Genomic DNA, 19,569 nt, shown 5'->3' with positions numbered 1-19,569 from the left:
TTCCCATATATTTTTTGCAGCGTTGCCCTCCGCAGGTGGCAGGACAGAGACGAGGGAGAGTCACCTCGCAAGAGGGAAACCGATGCTCCCGAGGGCGCCGTGGAGCCGGGGCCCCTCCCTGCGGGCACAAGTCACGGGGTCAGGCCACCGAAGAGGCAGCGGGATTTGCTCAATTCACCCCAAAAAGGTGGGACGGCTCCCCGGAGCCCTGCTTGCAAGCTCGGCAGCAAGCAATGGCGTTTGCCGGCTGGCGGTGCGCAGGACTGCCCGAGCCCTTCCGCCGCACCCGGCTTCCTCCCGGGGCTTCCAGTCTGATGGGACCCCATCGATCCCAGGCCTGATCCTTCTCCTGGCGTTACTCCTTCCCCTCCCGCCCGGGCTTCGCCGCAGCGCAGATCCCTTCGGCGTCCCGAGCCGTCCAGCTGCAACGCCGACGGTCCGCGAAGCAAAGGGCAGCAGGGCTGCCGCAGCTCAGAGCAGGCGGGGGGGGKCCGAGCCAGCCCAAGCGCTGTGCCCCGGCCTCCAGCGACGGCTTGGACCCGCCGGGCTGGATTTGCAGCCTCATCCGAGGCTTTTTCTTGTTGCTGCTCCCTTTTAAACACCTAATCAAGGAGCTGGGGAAAGCCCAGGTGCTTCTGATGGGACGAAAGAGCCTCGCACCCGAAGCTCTGGGGAAGAAACCACAGCAAGCATTCCCGAGAGCCGACGTCGGGCTCCTGGGAAACCAGGGCAGAGACGAAACCGGGGGAAGGAAGAGCTGCAGACTTGGTCCCACATCGACTGACGGTCCTTGCGCTTCTGAAGCATCTGTGCCCTGGTGAGGACGGGATGCTGCGAGATGCTGCCAAAACCCCGAATTTGAGCCTCCCGCTAGACTGCCTCAGAGGGAGCGGAGCTCTTCTGGAAACCTGACCCTCTTGCTTTCAGTGCCTTCGGGCTCTAACTAGCTCAGCAGCATTATTTTCCCCAAGCCAAAGAGGCCCTTAAAACGTACTTGACAGAGGGGAAAAAAAAAAGACTTGTTGGAGCAGAGAGCAGCAGAGCAAGGAGRGGGAGCGAGGGAGGAAAAGAGAAGGAGAATGACAACTACTTACGGGTAATAGGAATAAGAATAGTAGTTCCTCCTGGCAAGCGTGCAAACAAAGAACAGCAGAAATTGCATAAGCAGCTTTTCTCCGGAACAAGGGAGGGAAGGGGAGGGTTGGGTTACGGGGCTTCTCGGCTGCCAAAGGCCAGGGACGGCCAGGTGCTGCTGCGGGGACGTGGGGGAGAGCGGGAGAGGAGCAGGCGGGAAGCAGAGCGCCGGGTGGGGAAGGCACCTGCGTGCTCGCGGCCCTCCAAACCGTGACGCACGAGCCAGTCGCCGGCTCGTCCTCCGTCTCTGGCCCCGGGAGACCCGGCTCCSAGGAGAAACCTGGCTATCTCGGCGCGCGCCCACGCAGCGGCTCTCACGGCGCCCCGCCGGCTGGGCCAGCTCGCGCCCTCCCGCGCGGGACGGTCACTAACCCAGGCGACGGCGGGCAGCAGAGCATCACCGAGAGCCATGGCCGGACGGATTTTGCAATCTGAAAGCCCGAACGACGAACRCATCCGAAGTTTATAGCGGCTTAGTGGATACCCAGGCGGCCTGAGCATCTCCCAGGGAGCTGGTCACCCGGCCGCAGCCTCCGCGTCCCCGTTGCGCCCGTGCACCCAGCTTGGCTGTTATCATTTATTACAGGCTAACATACTCCGGGGGAACATTTCGATTCCAGCGCATCAGCATTTTTCCAACAGCAAAACACCCCACAGATTTATGAGCTAGTCCCAGACTCCCCACAGCCCCGAACCGGGGGCGCTCAGCGCCGGAGCTGATTTGCAGCCTGGACCCAGCCTTCGACAGGTTCATTCGGGGACGCCGAAGCCAAGCGAGCTCCTGCTGCGAAGGGGTGGGGGGCAGCCCCATGGAGAGGCAGCGCCCGCGCACCCCGCGTCCTGCCCACCGACCTGCCTTTTGCTTCAGGACAGAGTCGCTCAGAGGGCTCGAAAATCACGGTGCCGGCGGCGGCATTTGCTGCGGCAGGGAGGCGCGCGGGGTTATTCGAGGCAGCCGCTGAGCTCATCCTTAGCGCCGCGCAGCAGCAAAGCTCCGGTGGGACGCTAGAGCTTTGCTTTGCAAGCGGGTGTAAATCAGCGCGACTCCTTTTGGGTGAGCGCAGCCATAAAGCCAGCGGGGATTTGCAGATTTATACGAGCTGCGGTTCTGCCCCACTGTTTTTCTTCCTCCCCCCCGGCTCTTTGCTTACTTTCCTTTAACGGCTCCCGAGCCGTGGAAGGGGAAGGCATTTAATTGCTGCCCTTTCGTCCCCGTCATGCCAGGCCTGCTCCGAATGACACCCCCGGCTCAGCGCTGCCTGGGGCCCCGAGCGGCGAACGGACGGGCGCCTTTCGGAGTGCTGCAGCCGAGCGGCAGCCGCTTTCCGATGGCCCCCGGCGCCGAGCGTCCTGGAAAGCCTTCGCCGTCCTCCCTCGCAGCGACTCTCAGCCCGCTCGGCTCCCGAATAAAAGCATCGGTGAATGGGCGCCCACGCGTGTAACGCTGATTGTGCCCCCAGCCGCGCTTCTTCCCAAAGTTCAATCTTTTCTTAGGGAAACGYGCTGTGATTTTGGAGCATCCAGCCAAAGCACCGAGCCCTGCAGCCGCCCCGGGAAAACCTCCCCTCCAGCGTGGGCAGAACCTGCAACCTCTCCTTCGGAGCCACCTACGCTGCAGGCCTGCAGTGAGTCATTGCTCACGTTTCACTGCCGGCTCAGTTTTTCCACCAGGAAACGAGCCCAAGGCAGAGCCTGGCCTCTCCGGGCCCTGCAGCTGCTTGCCCAGACCGAGCGCCTGCTGCCCGGGAGCTGGGAGGGCCAGGAAAGGCCCCCAGCCCCGCAYGGGCTGCAAGCACCTTCCTCCCCGCCTCCCAGGGGACCAGAGGGGGCTGAGAGCCAGGGTCTGTCCAGGTATTTCAGTGGCACATGCTTCTCCGGTATTTTTGCCCTGGTAAGAGCCACGAGTCCATCCATGTGCTGGTGTAACAGGGAGCAGGATCCGACCCATCTGGCTGGAAACTTTCTGCACCGATGTTTGGAGGTGCTGGGAGCTCACCCTCACTCGCAGGAGGGCTCAAGGAGCGATGGTGAGAAGAAGCATCGCTTTCCCGTCATCCCTCCTTCACTGCGAACATCTCCCTGATGCAGTCTGAACTCCTCCTCGACACCAAGGGACCACAGCAATGGTGCTGCCAGTCCTGCCGCCCCTCTCTGCTGCTCTCTGCTTATCTGCACCTCRGCGGAGAGGGAAGCAACAGCGAGGAGGTGAAACATCCCACCTGGAGTCAAGGGAATCGGAAAGCAGACTGGTCCAGTGTGTCCTCAACGGCTGCCAGCTGGGGAGAGCGGGCAGCGAGAGGAGGAGGAGAGGGCTGGTTGACTGCCGGGCAGAGTGCGATGGAGCCAGGCTGGGAGGCAGGTGCCGGAGCCTGCTCTGATGCCCCTGTTGAGGCAGGTTTGGGCAAGACCACGTTGGGGTTTATGTTCACTTCCACGGAGATGCACTGAGCCACCTTCCCACAGCTCGCGAGCCTGGGAAGGATCCACCTGCCAACACTGCAATTAAACTGTGCTCTCAACAGCGGAAAACTCGGTCTCACCCAAAACTCCTTCAGCCGCCTTCGCTGCCCTCACGCCAAGCCAAGAGCAAAGCCCTTGCTCCTCACAGCAAGCGCAGGCTGGACCTGAGCGCCGGCAGGATGCTCAGCCCCCATAAGGATGGTGGTCCCCATCTCTGGGAAAAAGCAGGGGGCCCTTGGCAGGCCCCCAGCGCTGCTCCGCTGCAGACGGACAGCCAGCAGCAGCAGGAGACGGGCACAACGCTACCCCAAGGCCYGCTCCTAGCCCCGTCCTGCTCTTCGAGTAGCTTTTCATGGCCAGAAGCATTTTAAWCGATACAGAATTATGAAACAGTTTTTGCTGCAAAGCGCCATATATTCCAATTTGACTCGAGAGCCTTCTCCAGGAGAGGTAAATTCTCTTAATGGTTCTCACAGACCTGATGCTACTGCTCCATCGTAAAGGACGGACAGCGAGATCCAGCCGGAGACGGGCGGAAGATTGCAGGGACCGGCGAAATCGCAAGACCAGTTTCTGCTTCAGGAAAGGTGCCGGCGAGTCTGCACGCACGCTGCAGAGCGCGCCCGAAGCGCGTTACAGAACTGGCATCCACGTAAAGCTTCCCGCAGCGCTCTTCCTTAGCACGGAGAGGTYGACGGCGGAACGAAGCTCCACGATTGCAGGCCCTGTGGATGGAGCAGCAGCCCACGGCCTTGGGAACCRGTGAGGAGCAGGTCCGACCTGCACACGGCAGGGACGAGCCCACTGGGATTTGTTCCTTGGCTCCCATCGCCCCGTGCCCGGCTCGGCGCACGGCTGCACTCCCTCCTCGCTGCTACCCAGCGGTCCCGGATCCAGCTCATGGAGGCAGGCAAAAAGCCACGTGTGTCTTGTCCGGTTCCGCTCCTTCCTGCTTCCCAAGTCCACCGGAGGCGCCTCGCGACAGGATGGGGATGCTCCGGCCTGCCCACGGGCTGGTCCTGGCTCGCGGTGCAAGGAAACGGAGCCGGACGGAGGCTCCCCCCTCTCCACTGCCACGTGCCAACAAGCTCCCTCCGAGGACTGGAGCGTGTTCACCTCCAGCAGCGAAGTCGAAGCGTTGGAAACCTTCGTGCTCGGTGCGGGGCGATGGCACCAGCCAGGGCTGTGGCTCGTGCCCTGCTCGGAGAAGGTGCCATTGGGAATGAGGCTGGACAGCCTGGAAGCAGGAGCCCTGGGCACCTTCCAGGGCTTTCCCACAGCCTCCAAGGCCCATCGTGATTCAGGTGGGAGCCGGGCAAGCGTCAGGGCAAGCATGGCTTGCAGACGGGTAGTCCTTGCTACGTCTTGCCTGACAATCTCCCTGCAGGAGTGACCCACGGGTGACACCGATCCCCTCCCCCGACCACCCTGATTTCTCCTTGCTCGGACACCCCTCGCGCTGAGATCGCAGCGGGGTACGGCAACAGGCGCACGAAGAGCCCAGCGCCCCCRAGGGCGCCTCCGGCGGAGCTCGGTCCCCCTCCCGCCCCAGCGCCACGGCGAGGAGGGGCAGCCCCCGCCACCGCTCGCCTCGCGCGGACATCAGCAGCGGCGCTTCCCAAGAGCTGCCCTCCGCCGTCCCGCTCGCCCAGATGGAACGAGCTGGCTAGTTCTCAGCGAGGCTTTGCYCTCCTCAAGCCCGTCGCAAAGGGGCAACCGCAAGGCCAGAGGCAGCGCACCCTGCCCAGCCAACGGGCGCTCAGCACCACCAGCTCCCATCGCCAAGAAGCCCCCGAGCGCCGGGCAGGACCCGCCGGCACAAGGAGTCGTGCCCGAGCACCCAGCCCTTTCGCCCCTCGGGCAGGCTGGGGAAATCTGCTGGGTTTGCTCAGCACGTCTTTGCCCTGTGCATCGCCCCAAGCTCTCGGCATCGCCCTTTCCACCAGGAAGGCTGCAAAYCGGACAGCTCCGGCGGAGCACCGTAACCCCCCGCGCAGCGGCCAAGGGCAGAGCTTGGGGGACAGGCTGGGAGACGCCAGCCGCCGAGGGTTTCCTTACCCTTTCCGAATGACGACGATGATGGCTCCCAGCAGGATAATTAAGACGACGAGGCCTCCGGCACAGATGCCCAGGATCAGGCCCATCTCCTCCGAGTGCTGCGACACCTCCAGCGGACGCTTGCTTTCCTTGCAGGCAGCTGTCAGGAGAAAAGCCCGGATGGGAGGGTCAGCGCTCAGCTCCGACCTACTTTCTTTCCGATGGGATTTGGCACATTCCTCTCCCTCTCCCTGCACAGCCCCGGGGGGAGCAAAGAAAGCTTAAACCCAAGTGGCAACATCAGATAGCGCACTGAGAAAACAGCTGAAAATACACAGGCAGGGGAGGAGAAAAGCAGCGCTGCCCGGGGCGCTGGGACAGCGTGCGCACGTGTCCCGGGAACGTCGGCTGCTGGGCACCCACGCTCGCCGTGCCGCCCGCCGAGCTCGCCCGCGGGCATGCCCTCCTGCGCCCGAAACATGCGGCATCTCCTCGACGGGCACCCGGCCGCCAGGTCCCCGCGCGCACACTGTGCACGAAGCGATCCAGCACCTGCCGTGCCCAGCTCCGGGCTGCCAGCGCCTCCCCCTTAAGGTCCGGATCCAAATAAACCATCGCCCAGGGGACTCGCCAGATAGCGAGCGCCCGCTGGGAGAGCCTGCGCTCTGCATCCTCAGCATCGGCCTCCTCTTCCTCCCAGAGGAAGGTCACCGGGGTCTCTACCCTTCTTTCAATCCAACAGGCCCCCGGGCTGCTACACGGCTTTCCTGCAGCAGCCGGCGTCTCGCCATCGGGGCGCCAAGTGTGGAGAGCGCGAAGGGCCCGCGCTCCCACGGCCACGTTATCTCGCCTACCGTTTACCTCCTCGCTGATGCCTCCGCACAGCCGGCTCCGTGTTCATCTCCAATACAGGCTATTAGCAGGTTATAAATCCCCTTTTGTCCCTTTTTAATATTCTGCGCTATTCAGGCAAGCATTTATACCCATTTTTCATTTCCCATTGAGCCAGGACTTTAAGTCACTTTATTACTCTTTTTTTCCTCCTTCCTCTTCCCTGAATCCAACGGGGAGCGAAATATATTAGACAAGCAYGAGGAATTTTATTAAATACACAAGGCTACCAAGTTCAATCCCCCTGAAAGACTACAGCAGGCGGGTGTTTGGTGAAATTCCCAGAGCAGGAGGAGGAAAGGATGATGATTTCCCCTCTCCCCATCCCCAGTCGCACTCCGTTCCTGGCACGGCCCCTGCGAGCAGCACGATCGCCCTCCTGATGCCCCTCGGCATGGCGGAAACGCCAGGCACACCCAGGGCTCAGAGGAGCCGAGATCAATTGTTTCCATCATTGATTTACAAGGATGCTGCCAAGGTCAAAGAGCCCCAAATCTCCCGCACCGCCTTCTTTCCCTGGTTATTTCTCTCGCGAGATGCATGCGGCTCTTTGCAGATGGTTTGGTCCAAAGGAGACATTACGGGGATCTGCTCTGTGCCATGGTCAGGCATCAGACCAGAAACCTGGAGACCCGACTTCAGTGTCCGCAGCACCGCACTGTGACCTTGGTCAAATCCCTTAATCTCTCAGTTCCAAGGTGATGAAACAGCGGTGATAACCATCGCTTYGTCCCACCTTCTGCAATGCCAAATGCAAGTCTGTCCACCTCCAGATCCAACAGCCAACACAACCAATGCCTGCCTTTGAGCCTGGCCTCCAAGCGCCACTGTGAAAACTCAGCCAGGAGCCAAAGAAACTCGGCAACAACATCCCAGCCCATGACTGAGCTCTACTAAACGATCATGCGCATCCTGGCCTCTGGCAGCCCCGTGTGCCGACAACCACCCACCRCAAGCCCCGGTCTCAGGAGTGGCTGCAACCTCAGCGGGACAAGTGTGCATGAGAAAAGCCAGTGGCTAACCCCGGCCCCGGGACATGCTTACCTTTGCGGGCAATCCGGATGCAGTTCAGGCGGGTTTCCTGCAGAGAAAAGAGATTGGGAAGGTCAGCACTCAGCAGCGTGGTCCAGCGAGACCCAGGCTAGACACACATCTGGTTTGCTGAAGCTTTCTACAACCAAATCAAGGGAGTTTCCTCGTGAGCTGTGTTAGCCGAACCCGTTGCTCAGCTAAAGGAGWTCCTGGAGGGACTAAGACACGCGGTTAAATTCTCTGTCCCCCGTCCTTTGGCTTAACCAAGGCCACCGCTCTTGGCACAGAGGGGACGGCAAAGCTCTGCAGCATGAAAGAAAAGCCCTCACTGAAGCCCTCATTTGGGACCTCAGAGGACCCAAATGAGCCTTGTTTCACCAACGTGTCACTGACTGCGGCTAAAACACTCCCAATTCATCATTCATAGCTCTGCCGGGAATTGTCAAAGTTTTCAAAACGCATTGCCGGTGCTTCGCGTGTGCTGCCAAGGGTCCTGTGAGGGCTTCAGCTCAGCCATCCAACTGGATTAGTCTTAGCACTTGCATTTTTAGGGAAGGGTTCAGCTAAAATATTCCAACTTCCATGCCTCCCGTTTCTATTCCAAGAAACCATTTCTGCAGGACACCTCAGAGCACGAGGCCAAAAGCTGCCGGCACCTGGTGCAGCCGAGGGCTGTGAGCTGGAGTGGACCCACTCACTTCTCGAGGTTACTCCGACACGATGGTCCACCTGGCACCGCAGCCCGGGAAATCCCGTGCTGGGATGCAGGCTTTCTCACACTGCCTGACAGCAGTCAGGGCAAATCCATCACCTCCCAGCAGGACAGCTGTAAAATAGCGTCAGCCATCAGGGCTCAAACGAGCTGGAGCCGAGATACTCCCACCTGTCTCAGCTCTAATTACAGCCGGGCAAGGTGGGATTGCTCACACCTTGCCAGGGAAAATGGGTTCGAGAGCCGGCACCTGCCCCAGCGCTCGGCCAAGACAGCCACGTTGCGTGCGCCACGCCAGCAGYGAGCCTGCGCAGGCCAGCACGTGGCGTAAGGGAGGCCGTCGCGGTGCTGCCTGGCTGCACCTGACAGCTCATCGCCCCTGCGGGTAGGACGGGAGCTGCCGGAGCACGTGAAGATGACAAGGGTCTCCTGGAGGTGCTCCCCTCGCTTCTGCTGGCTTCCTGAAGGAAAGGAGCCCAGACGGAGAGCAGAACCTCCTGCTAGTCGGATCCGATCAGCTTCCGCCGAGCAGCTCCGGCTGCCAAAGCGCAGCCAGCGCGGCGCGTCTCCGAGATCAACACGCAGCAACCGGTGACAGAGACGCAGCTGCCGCAGGGATAAAAGGCAACGCAGCAACTCGGCAGCCTCCGGGGAGCTCGCCGCAGCTGCTGCCAGCCACCAGCTCCGCAGCTGCGTCCACAGCTGCGTCCGTAGCGTGTGCTAACACGCGCGGGGTTCTCCCTGCCCAAACCATCCTCTTCCACCCTGGGATTTGCCCCCGGAAAGCTGTGCCTCCTGGCTACCAACAGGGCTGGCAGGGAGCTAGTTTGGATTTTCCCACTACTGTAGCATGACGATGCTCAAGAGTGGGCTGCTGAGATTGGAGCTGCCCCAGCCAGGGGAATCCTCCRCCAGCAACATCATCACGTCTCCAGGAAGGCTGGCCAGGATATAGCCACCTCCAGCCACTGCACAATGCTACCTTGCCCTCCTTCTCCATCACCGGCAGAGCAGCACCTGGTCCAGGCTCTCTGCGACCAAAGCACAATTGAGATCGGAGCTCACAAGAGCTGTGAAAGCCACAGCAGGTGGTGAGAGCCACTGCCAACACCACTCMGCATCCTTCTTGTGCCTCGATTGGTGCCCCAGGGCTGTTGCAGCTGAGCAAGAAGGAAGGGAAACACCTGACTTCCTTGTAAAGTGTGGACAGGCAGGGGGATCCCAATGTCGGGGCTGGCTGTTTGCCTCCTACGCAGCGCTCCACTCTGTCCTGCCAGAGGAGATGCACAGATCGGTTCGGGGACTGATGCTCTCCCCGCCGCAGCTGATGGCAAAAACCTCACAGGGTCGCAGGCTGCCCATCAGAAATCAGCCTGGATATTCAGCATTTCCGTGGGCAAAAAACGTTCTCATAGCAGCTGCGAAGGGCAATACCCAGACTTGGGTCCTGCAAACTCTCATCACTGGGTCATGTCTGGTGCAACTCCCACTTCCCGACGCCCCAAGAGATGGACCAGGGTCCTGCTGCTCCTGCAGGGCCAGAGCAAGCTACCCATCAACTCACCCCTTTCAGGTTGCTCATGGCCTGGAAGTAGATGAGATACGCTTTCTTGGGCTCCAGCGGGGGGTTCCAGTAGCCACTGTAGGTCTGGTTGTCCCCCACAGTGAAGGGTTTGGCTTCGGTGAGGCTGCTGGCAGGCAGCTCAGCCCCAAAGTAGTGCACGGAGCCCCGGGACACGGCGTCATCGAACGTCAGTGGCACCGGGAAGCACTCTTGCCCGCCCAGCTCCCGCTTGATCTTCTTGGGCCTGTCTTCTTCCACGATGACCTGGTAGATGCTGGGCAGGGGGAGATGCAAGTCAGCTTTACCAAAAGGGACTGTCCTGCCCTTCCTCCATGCTCAAGCTAGTCCGCTCTTTCTCTCCCTTCTTTGCACTCATCGCCCAAGCACCTGGACCGGATGAGGTGGCCAGATGCAACGTTCCTTTGTTGACAGGGAACAGGCGAGCAAAGGAGGCAGAAATAAAAGCTCCTGCTGCAGTTTCTGGAGATATCTGGCCTGCCTGAGGGTCCTCACCTTCTCTCAGCCTCATCATGCTCTAACATCCCCACCCCGCCTCAGGGAACTGCTCAAATCCACCATCAGGCTCTCAGGAAGGTGCCCAGAGRTGACGTCCCCAGAGGTCTGCCAGGGCTGATTCCCCCTTGGTGTCAGAAGAGGGGTGGAGGAGAGACAGGTCAGGCCATCACAGGGAGATCTCCTAGTTGGGCCATAACATCCACCCTGCGAGGGACCAGCTTTAGGTCCTCAGTGCAGAAACACTCGCAGCCCTTGCTAAAGCAAGGAGGAAAATCCCAGCGGAAGTTTTCTTTCCGATCCRGCCCACGTGGTGCACTGCCAAGCAGCGCCTCTAAATCCTCCTTCCGTGGGAAGGGATTTACCAGGCTGTAACTAGAGGAGCTGTCGCTGGGAGAGGTTAGTGCTTCCCACGTCCCCTCACCTCCACCTCGGGAACACTTCAGCAACAGTGGACGCTGCGGAGGACTTGGAGCCCATAGCAGGTCCTCCCAGAAAGGGACACATAGCCCAGGGCCACCAAGGGCTCATACGCAGGGGGATGAGCTATTTGCCCCCCCAGCTGCTGAGGGTCTTCCCAGTGAGCCCATCCTCGGTGCCTACCTGATGGGAGCCCCTCTGCCCTGCGCCGGCCTCAGCAGCACCGTGATGGTGCTCTCCGACTCGCTCAGCGGCGACGGCATGTCCCCATAGTCGAAGGTGGGAGCTGCRGAGGGAGCAGAAGAGAGCGGGCAGYGGTGAGCACGCGGCTCCAGCACTCGGCAGCCCCAGGGCCTTCCTGCAAGGGGGAAAACTGAAGCACAAGTGCTCCCGGCCACAGCCAAACTGAGGTGGACCACAGGCATGCCGGCTCCCAAGCCTGCACTGTTCATACCCTCGTCGTGCACCAGGGATGGATTCCAGTGCTTCTACTTCTGCTGGACCCAGTGATCGAGCCCCAGGCCCAAATCCTCCTTGCTGGAGCCTCTCTGCGATCCTCTCTCAAGCCCTGGGCTATTCAGCATGTTTTGTTCCATGGCTGTTCTGCATCCAGCTAGAGGGTCATTTATGAAAGGACTTGGACTTCCAACACAGTAATGCTTTTGAGAGTCCTCTGCTGGCAGGAAAAGCTGGAAAATGAGGACAGCAAAGGAAGCAACCCCCAAAGCAGGTGCAACAACGAGGTGAAAAGCAGATTGCTGCAAAGAAAGAAAATCCACCAGGTGCTGAATAAATGTTGGACTGTGCTGTTGAATTGAGGGTAGGAGACAAGCAAGGAGGAGCACGCGATCTTTCCTAGGTAGGACCCAAGTGCTCCAGCCTCGAGAAACCCACAGACCCAAAGCATACTCCGACTGACACGGGGAACATTCCCCCTTCCGACGCAGGCCCCTGCGCTCACAGCGCCCGCAGTCCCTGATTAATTAGTGGTCGCTGGGGCCTGGCTGGCGCTGCTTGGCAATTTCTGTGCCCCCATTAGGAAACATCTCAGCCCATTTGGTGCTGCTAATAGCTATACTATGGATATTAGCAAACAGCCCTAAGTACTGTGTGGCTTGTTAATGAAGCCCAATTAATCCCTCATTTGCACATTTAAGTCTCAGATTGTTGCACTGCTGCAACGCCCCCAGCGAGACTGCTGTCRTGTGCTGAGACCATCCTGAAGATGGAGGTTCATCCTTCAACAGGTTCGTCCTTCGGCTCCAGCAACAAAGCTGAAGCGGCTTCGGCCCCAGGAACCTGCTCAGAAGGTACCTGCTAWAAACCAGCCCTTTGACAGCTGCATGCCAGCCCCAAGAGAGCAGCACAAGAGGGCTGGAAATGCCAAGCAGGGACKGTGCCAGAGGAACCTCCAGGTCTGCAGCGCACCGGGAGCGTCGCGGCAAACCCAGCCTTTTACTGAACRCGCACGAGCTGTCGCAACACCCGGGTGACAGAGCAGCAGGCAGATCTGCACTTCCCAAGGGTGTTTTGGAGGGCGTTTTGGACATGCGGTGCAAGCAGCTGGGGGAGCCTGTGCCAGCTCAGCCCTTCCCATCCCATAGTCATGCTGGGCTTTTTTCTGGGACCAGGGACTCTGCAGCTATATTTTCCACTTGGCACTAAAGGTCTTGGGCTTCCCCTTAGTCCCAACAGATCCAGTTCTGACTCCCCATCTCACCAGCTGCTGCCAGTGCCCCACTCAGGTCACTTCGGAGTAAAGGGGTGAATCTTCTCTGAAATGCAGAGAAGGTCCCTGGCCAAGGCCAGGTGGCACAGCCTTTCCTGAGACGGAGATGTCTTGTTCCGGTCTGGCTTCACTCTCCAGATGCGTAAAGCTCACAGAGACTTAAGGGACTTTTCTCCTAGAAGCTAAGGGTTCATGCAAGGAGGACTCAGAGCAGGTCTGACCTGCATACTCAGCCAAGGGAGCAGAGCTGAGAGTCAGGCAGATGCAAACAGCACAGCACAGCACTGCTGTATGTTTCCTCATCCAGCACCTCTTCAGTCTGCCTTATAATCACCACCTCGACAGGAGGGTACCAGCCTCTCCATCCTACCCATCCCCATGTGCCCTCAAATCAAGAAAGCTCTTCAGCGCTCCATGGCAGAGCAGGGACCACCTCGCACCATGCACCAAATCTGTGCTGAAAAGGACTATATCTCATCTATGCCACCTCAGACACCACTTCTCACTCATGCAAATAATATCTTTTCTCCAAGGCCGTTTCAGGGAAGCTGCAAGGCCGGCAGCGTTCAGTCTTGCCTTCCTCAGCCCACCCCACTAACAGATTGTGTCCGAGCTGCTCCAGCGAGCTAGGAAATGCATTGCATCAGCTCGTGCCCAGGCTCGCTGCGATGCAAAGAGGGCAGCTCGGAGGCTGCCGCACACCCAGGCTCCCCAGCAGAGCTGGAAATGCAGTGCAGACTGCTGCCGTTCGAGTCCTGCCTCCGTGGAGGGGGTCTCCAGGGCATGGAGCACCTGTTTCGGGGGAGATGTAAGGAAGTGTGTGGGCACACAGGGAGTGAAGGGAGGAAAAGGGCCCGACCATGTGATGACAAGCTCTGCATCCTACACTGCCACTCGGCTCGATTGCTGTGGAGCAGCCTCGGTGCTGGCATCTCTCTCCTGCAGTCCCCGAGGGTGGGCAGCCCTCTGCATCAGCAGTGATGAGCAGGAGGAGGAGGAGGGAAGGCATGTGGAAGACTAAGACTGCTTTGGAGGAGAGGCAATGGCCAAAAAGGCTACAAAGAGGTTTTTGACTTCGCAATAAGTTACAGATTGAAATGCAGCTCAGGCAGGGGATGTGTTTGGCAGGGTTACCTGGGGGTTTCTTGGGCATCCTAGAAATGTGGCAGATCGTCTACAGGGCCCAAAGGTCTGCTACAAAGGCTCTGGCACTGCCATGCTGTACCTGTCCGGAGCAGAAATCTCCTGCACTGTCAAAGCCCCAGCACTAAGCTCCTGTTCCCAAAGACTAGGGGGTTAACAGTGCTCGCCAGGCTGCTCCCAACATGCAGGGTGAGCAGACATGAGCCCAGCTCCAGCCACAGGCTTGGAGAACATCTGTAGTGAGGAACCTAGAGCCCCCAGATCTGCAGGGCTGATGCCAAGCTGGTATCCTAGGGTTGTTCCTCAGAGCAGCAGGGAACAAGAGAAAAAGCAGCCTCCTCCCCGTTTCTCTTCCCCTCCCAGGAGAAAACAGAGCCCTTTGGACCTACCAGATATGTTGGTGGTGATCTCAGTGAGCGCTGTCTGGCCAAAGCCCTTGCCTGTGCGGGCTCGCACTGAGAAGAGGTAGGTGGTGCCAGGGTGCAGGTTGGAGAAGACGTGGTAGGTCTCATTGCGCAGCTTGGAGACGGTGCGCCGCGGGCCAGGCACGTTGACGGCCGGGTCGGAGGACTCGATGCTCTGGTAGCTAATCTAGAAGGACAGGGGAGAGCATCACGCGGCAGCCCTATGAGCAGAGGAGAGGTACAAGGCCCGAGACCACAGATGAGATGCAGAAAAGGAATTAACGTAACGGGCAGGGAAAAGAATTAATTCCTAGGAGCGGAGTGGTCATAGGAGCAGTTGCAAAGGCTGGGGGTGCATGCCAGTGTTGTGCCTTTTAGGATAAAGCAAAAGTAGAGGCTCATCTGAAAAGCCATTGCTGAATAATTACAAAAGAAAGACTCACAAGGAGAGACAGACCCTACTGCAAAGCGAATAAAAAGCAGGCTGGATCTGCGCTCCACATGAAGGGCTCGGGGGTAGCAATAACACTACAGTTGCCCTTAATCTCAGCGACTGAAAGCAGCGGTTCTTGAATGAAAGGCAGAGCCTCCATCACCACTCCCCGAAGATGCCATCCGGGCAGCAGCGCCGGGAGCGGAGATAGGAATCAGCTTTTCATTTGTCTCTTTCTGTGCTCTAATAATTTTGTTGATGCTGAAGAGGCCAGAGCACGAGAAGGAAAAAACACACAGAGATAAGGGCGAGCCTCGCCTGGCTGCGCTTGGAGAGACGTGCTCCCCACCGCGCGCGCATGCCCGGGCTCGGCGCTCTGCGGAGACACGTGGAGCAGGTCTCTCCTCAATGCCCAKCTGATAACGGCCGGCCACCAGCCACCTCTGCGGTGCCAGACCAGCACAGGGTGTTCATCACTCAGGGAGCCCCAGTGCTGGGCACAGCAGTGGCCAGAGGACCAACGCGCCGTGCTCTGCGTGCTCCAAGGACATGGGCCCTGAGTGGAGCAGCATCGTTCCCGGGAAGGMAAACATGCAGTGAGAGGTGCACAGGCACATTTTTGGGCATGACTTTGGGTCCTTTCTGCACCACCAGCTTCCCAGAGGGACTCGGGTCTCATCTGAGACATACTCAGCTCCAGCAAAACTCCTGCCAGGAGGAGGTGATCGCGCATTCAGAAACCAGATCTAGGATCTAATGCTGAAGCCCAAAACAGGGGCACCTGGTGACTTGCTGCTTCTGATGTTCTGGATGGAGAGGTGGGACCCACCTMACCTACTGCACCCAAAAAAACCCAGGTACCCCTGCCTGAGCTCCTCTTAAGATCTATCCTAAGCGACTCAACTGAAGCCAGGCAGTACACTGGCTGGATGGACAGCTTAAAACCCTTCCAGATATGCAATAGCCACTACCAATAACCACCACTACCATATACCAATGTAGACCCCAGGTATTCTCACACACAGCATGCCCAAAGCTCTTCGTATCATAGCGGGGCAGCTTTTCCTGGCCAAGCGGCCAAGACCCACAGCAACGCAGCCCAACACAGGCAGGGAGCCTCGCATACATGTTACTGGTGGCTCCATCCTGCAGACGCCAGCGCCGGGCCGGGCTCGGGACGTACCTCGTATTGCGTGATGAGGCCGTTGGGCTCCACCGGTTCCTCCCATTTCAGAAATATCATGTCTTCCAGGGGGGTGAACGTGAGAGACTCCGAAGCGATGCCTCCGGGGACTTGGAAAGAGAGGAGGAGAGCAGTCAGCAGAGGGATGAGAAGCCTCTGAGCTCCATTGAAAGCTCTTGCTGGTCTCACACGCGTTAAAAACAAGCCAGAAAAACATATGTATACCCATGTGGCTTGAATACCAGCCATCATCACAGAGCCGAGAGCAACACGCCGGCAGCGCCCGGGCTGCGCAGCGCCGCAGCCAGCCTCACCAGGGCTTGCAGCTCCCTGCCGAGCTGGCAGAAAGGGAGATGGGGAGACGAGGAAGGTCAGCGAAAGCTCACGTGAACTCCGTAAAGAGGAATTTATGCCGGAGGAGCAGGTCAYGGAGACGGGATGGCAGGGCTCAGCACTGCGGTCACAGCCCCCCGGGACCAGTGGGGACACCCGGCCGCACGGGCGCTGGAGGTGAGACCGGGAGCGCAAACGAGCCTTCGGCGGCCGAGCCGGAGCGACGGCTCTGCTCGCTCAGCGCTGGGGCGGACGCGTGGGCCACTGGGCACTCGGGGACCCCACAAAGCGACAGGTCCCTTAATGCATCCGGGCTGGGAGATGGAGCCAGGCACTGACACAAAACGTGACCGAACACGGTCCGGCAGGTCCGACAGGCCCCMGCCGTTCCCTCTAATTAACGGCCACGGCAATAAAAATCACAAATATAAACAGCGTTCGAAGACGCTGGGATTGATATTCACTTATTTACTATGGATTTCTTTTTTCATTCCTCCTCGCCCCCCCAGCAGCTCCCTCCAGCCCGAGGGGGTTGTTAAGGAGGACGGAGCAGGCGAGCGCTCCGCAAAGATCACCGTTCGCGAGCAGCAGCATCTGCTGCGGGCTGTAACGCCTGAAAAATAAAAATGCCCCCTCTCATTTCAGGCAGAGGGAGCAATTAACCCACTCAAAAAAAAAAAAAAAGATAAAAATCAAGATGCTACATAAGAGGACCAAGAGGATGAAGTAACAGCAGGGACCAAGGACGTTATTAACAGCTATTAGCCGGGTCCTCCTCAAACTGCCTGGCTGGAAATAGGCCTTTGGGTGGTACGCGCGACGCAGGCTCCATTTAGATCGTTGCCAGCTGGTTTATACTCRGCGGAGCCGTGCCAGCCGGGTGGGGGAGAGGCGCGGGCGAGCACGAAGGATGCCGCCGATACAGAGGGGTTCTGTGCAGCTTTCGTTCAGATCGTACATCACAGCCGAGGGAGAGCGATCGCCTTCCGCGCTCTTCCCACCGTGCAAATACACAATTTCCACTTGATTTACAAGCTAATTTAATCAGAGGCACCATGTCCTACACGTGTACATGAGACACTTATTAAATTCATGGAGAATTATAGGAACCTTTAGGGCAGCAGGGTGCATACACACATATATTTCTCCYGCGCCTTTCTCGAGCGTGCCGAATCTCCGCGCTGCGCCCGGGACACCAGCATCCAGGCTGCAAACGGGCCAGAGCACCGCAGCCGAGCGCGCCRGCATCTCCCCGGAAGCCTCTTTTCCGTCCCCACGTGCACCCAGCGCACGTTCTCCCTTGGTGACATTCGTACAAACCCCTGCGCAGCGCAAGCGAGCTGCAGTGATTTCCCAGGGAGCGGGAGCGGCGCTTCGGAGCGCCGAGAAAGCGCCCGCGGCAAGCGCACGCCGGCACACCGCACGCAGCCGCACGAGACCAGCGGCGGCCCGCGACTGCTCACAGCCGCACCCCTCTGCCATGTAAATTATAYAYATACAACATGCATGTGTGTGTGCATGTATATACACGCTCATATGTKTATTTAACTTTTATTGCATGCAYTCTGCCTGCAAGGGAGAGCTTTGACTCACYTTCCCRCAGCAYGTCCAYGTGCGTAAGAAATGCAGCTCCTGGGAGGAGCTCGGAAAGCAAATTCACCCTTCCACCTCTTAAGAGTTGCCCGTTACAGCACTGGGAACAAGTTTTCTAGCCCAGAACAGAGGGGAATACACCCACTGAGCCCTGCCTGGGTCCGGACACGGATTTCTTGCCCCAGGAAACACTCCAGGCTGCACAAACAGCTGATGCAAATGCAGCTGCCTCGTGTCAAAAAGAGCCAAATAAAAGGCAATCAAGAATCCCATGATTAACAGAGCTTCCCCACCTTCCCTAATTGCACGGGCAGATGCTYGTTACAAAGTTGCAGGAGCTTTAATCAGATGATTACACAGGTCCCAGCCGCTGAGGGGTGGGCAGGTAGCGAGAGATGCAATCAAACCGATTCTCGCCACCCCACATTGCTTAAAAATTGCCGTTTTCTGAGGCACTGCGGATCCTGATGTTCATTACGCTGCAGCCCCCTCCAGATCCAATGCACTTTATTTTACAGTTATTCAGCCTGCTAGTTAGCAGCATTTCAGGGACGTGGCCACCACCGTTCCTCAAGGCGGGCCGCAGGGAGAGAGGCCACCGCCGTCCCTCCAAGCTCCCGGACAGAGACAAAACCTTGAGTAAAAAAGCACATCCCTCCCTTTAGGAGCAAAGGGACCATCACTGCGCGACACGGAGGCTTTGAGTTGCTCCCCATCCCCAGGCCAATGTGTTCCTGGGACACACAACCATGGTCACATCCAAAATTYAGGCATCTTTTAACCCCTAGAGAAAGCTAAGCACAAGCCAGAGGCATTGCCACACGAGATGCACTCCTACAACAGCACCAAAGAGGGATTTTGGTGTTAAACCCTTCAGATTCAATACCAAAACCTCCCAAGACTGACGACTCAAACAGAAATAATTTGCTGGCTGAGTAAGGGCAACTTTTAACAAGGTATTTGGCASAACAGAGCTGCACTCTGTCACCGAAAAAGTCTTTAAAGGAATTAAAAAATATTACAATTCCACCAAAATTTAGATGCAGTAATGAACGCGCCGGGCGRGTCATTACAGCAAGAGGAACAAAGCGTTGCGCGTAATCATTAGCTAATTTAGATAAATTGAAGAGATAGGTGACTTGAGCCAGACCTACATGTAACATTTACAATATATCCATACACAGAGAGATTTATTGACTCCTCCAGAGGGGGAAAGCGTGTGCTGCATCGAGTTCAATCCAAGGCAGAAGTGGAAAGCCCAAGTTAATCAACATATAGTGGAAAAACAGCTGGAGCGACTGCAATATAGCAAAGAAAACATCTGCAGCTACTGTATTAACATGCAACGAGAAGGCAGCTGGAGCACAAACAGTGCAATAAAACCAGCTGGGGCAATTAAGAGTTGAAAAATAAACCGCCGGGAGCATGGAGCTGTATGCACCGCGGTGAGGCAGGCTCGGGGACAGCGAAAGCACTGTCCCATGGGCGTGCACAGAGAAAACCCGCTGATTTTAGCATTAAGAGATTAAAGCAGGACCCAAAAGCCCCAGGTTGAGTTTCTCGCTCCGCTGCAGCCTAGTGGGMTCACTCTGCTTCTCCAGGCTTGCATTTCTGACGTGGAAAACCCAAGCGGCGACACAGCCGCTGCCTGCCAGGGATTATTCTTCTTTGTGTCAAAAACATTCAGTTAGGCACAGGTCAAAATAGAGAGCTTTCTAGTTTTCCCCAAAGCTTTTGGAGACGTKGATGCCACAGAGCCCCAGGAATGGCTCTGCATTTGCTCCAATACCAGTAGCAGCAAACCCGCAGCTTTTCCCCCCAGGAAAACCCTGCCGAGACAAACCTCATGTTTTCACGGAAAATAAAGTCACCTTGGCTGTTCTGTCTCTCAGGACACACTGATGTCCCACCACCCGCGAAGCAAGTCCCCCACTAACTGCCCGCACAGCCAGACCCTCAGCAATTACCAGCTCTTCCACACTAATTGC

General features: G+C 58.1%; 1 protein-coding gene across 1 annotated transcript in view; it reads right to left on the bottom strand.

The window, feature by feature from the left end:
• Positions 1–19,569, bottom strand: part of PTPRU (protein tyrosine phosphatase receptor type U) — a 77,790-nt gene that overhangs the window by 29,231 nt on the left and 28,990 nt on the right. The window contains exons 11-16 of the mRNA XM_085306226.1: positions 15,656–15,765; positions 14,025–14,226; positions 10,947–11,049; positions 9,831–10,104; positions 7,567–7,603; positions 5,653–5,791 (exon numbers count right to left, since the gene is read on the bottom strand). Coding sequence (XP_085162352.1) covers positions 5,653–5,791; positions 7,567–7,603; positions 9,831–10,104; positions 10,947–11,049; positions 14,025–14,226; positions 15,656–15,765 — 865 coding nt within the window. The remainder of the gene's footprint in view (positions 1–5,652; positions 5,792–7,566; positions 7,604–9,830; positions 10,105–10,946; positions 11,050–14,024; positions 14,227–15,655; positions 15,766–19,569) is intronic.

Source organism: Rhea americana, unplaced genomic scaffold (genome assembly GCF_003343005.1).
Source record: "Rhea americana isolate MKP2758 unplaced genomic scaffold, rheAme1 scaffold_234, whole genome shotgun sequence".
Classification (NCBI taxonomy): Eukaryota; Metazoa; Chordata; class Aves; order Rheiformes; family Rheidae; genus Rhea; species Rhea americana.
This window is presented reverse-complemented; position numbering and strand designations above follow the sequence as displayed.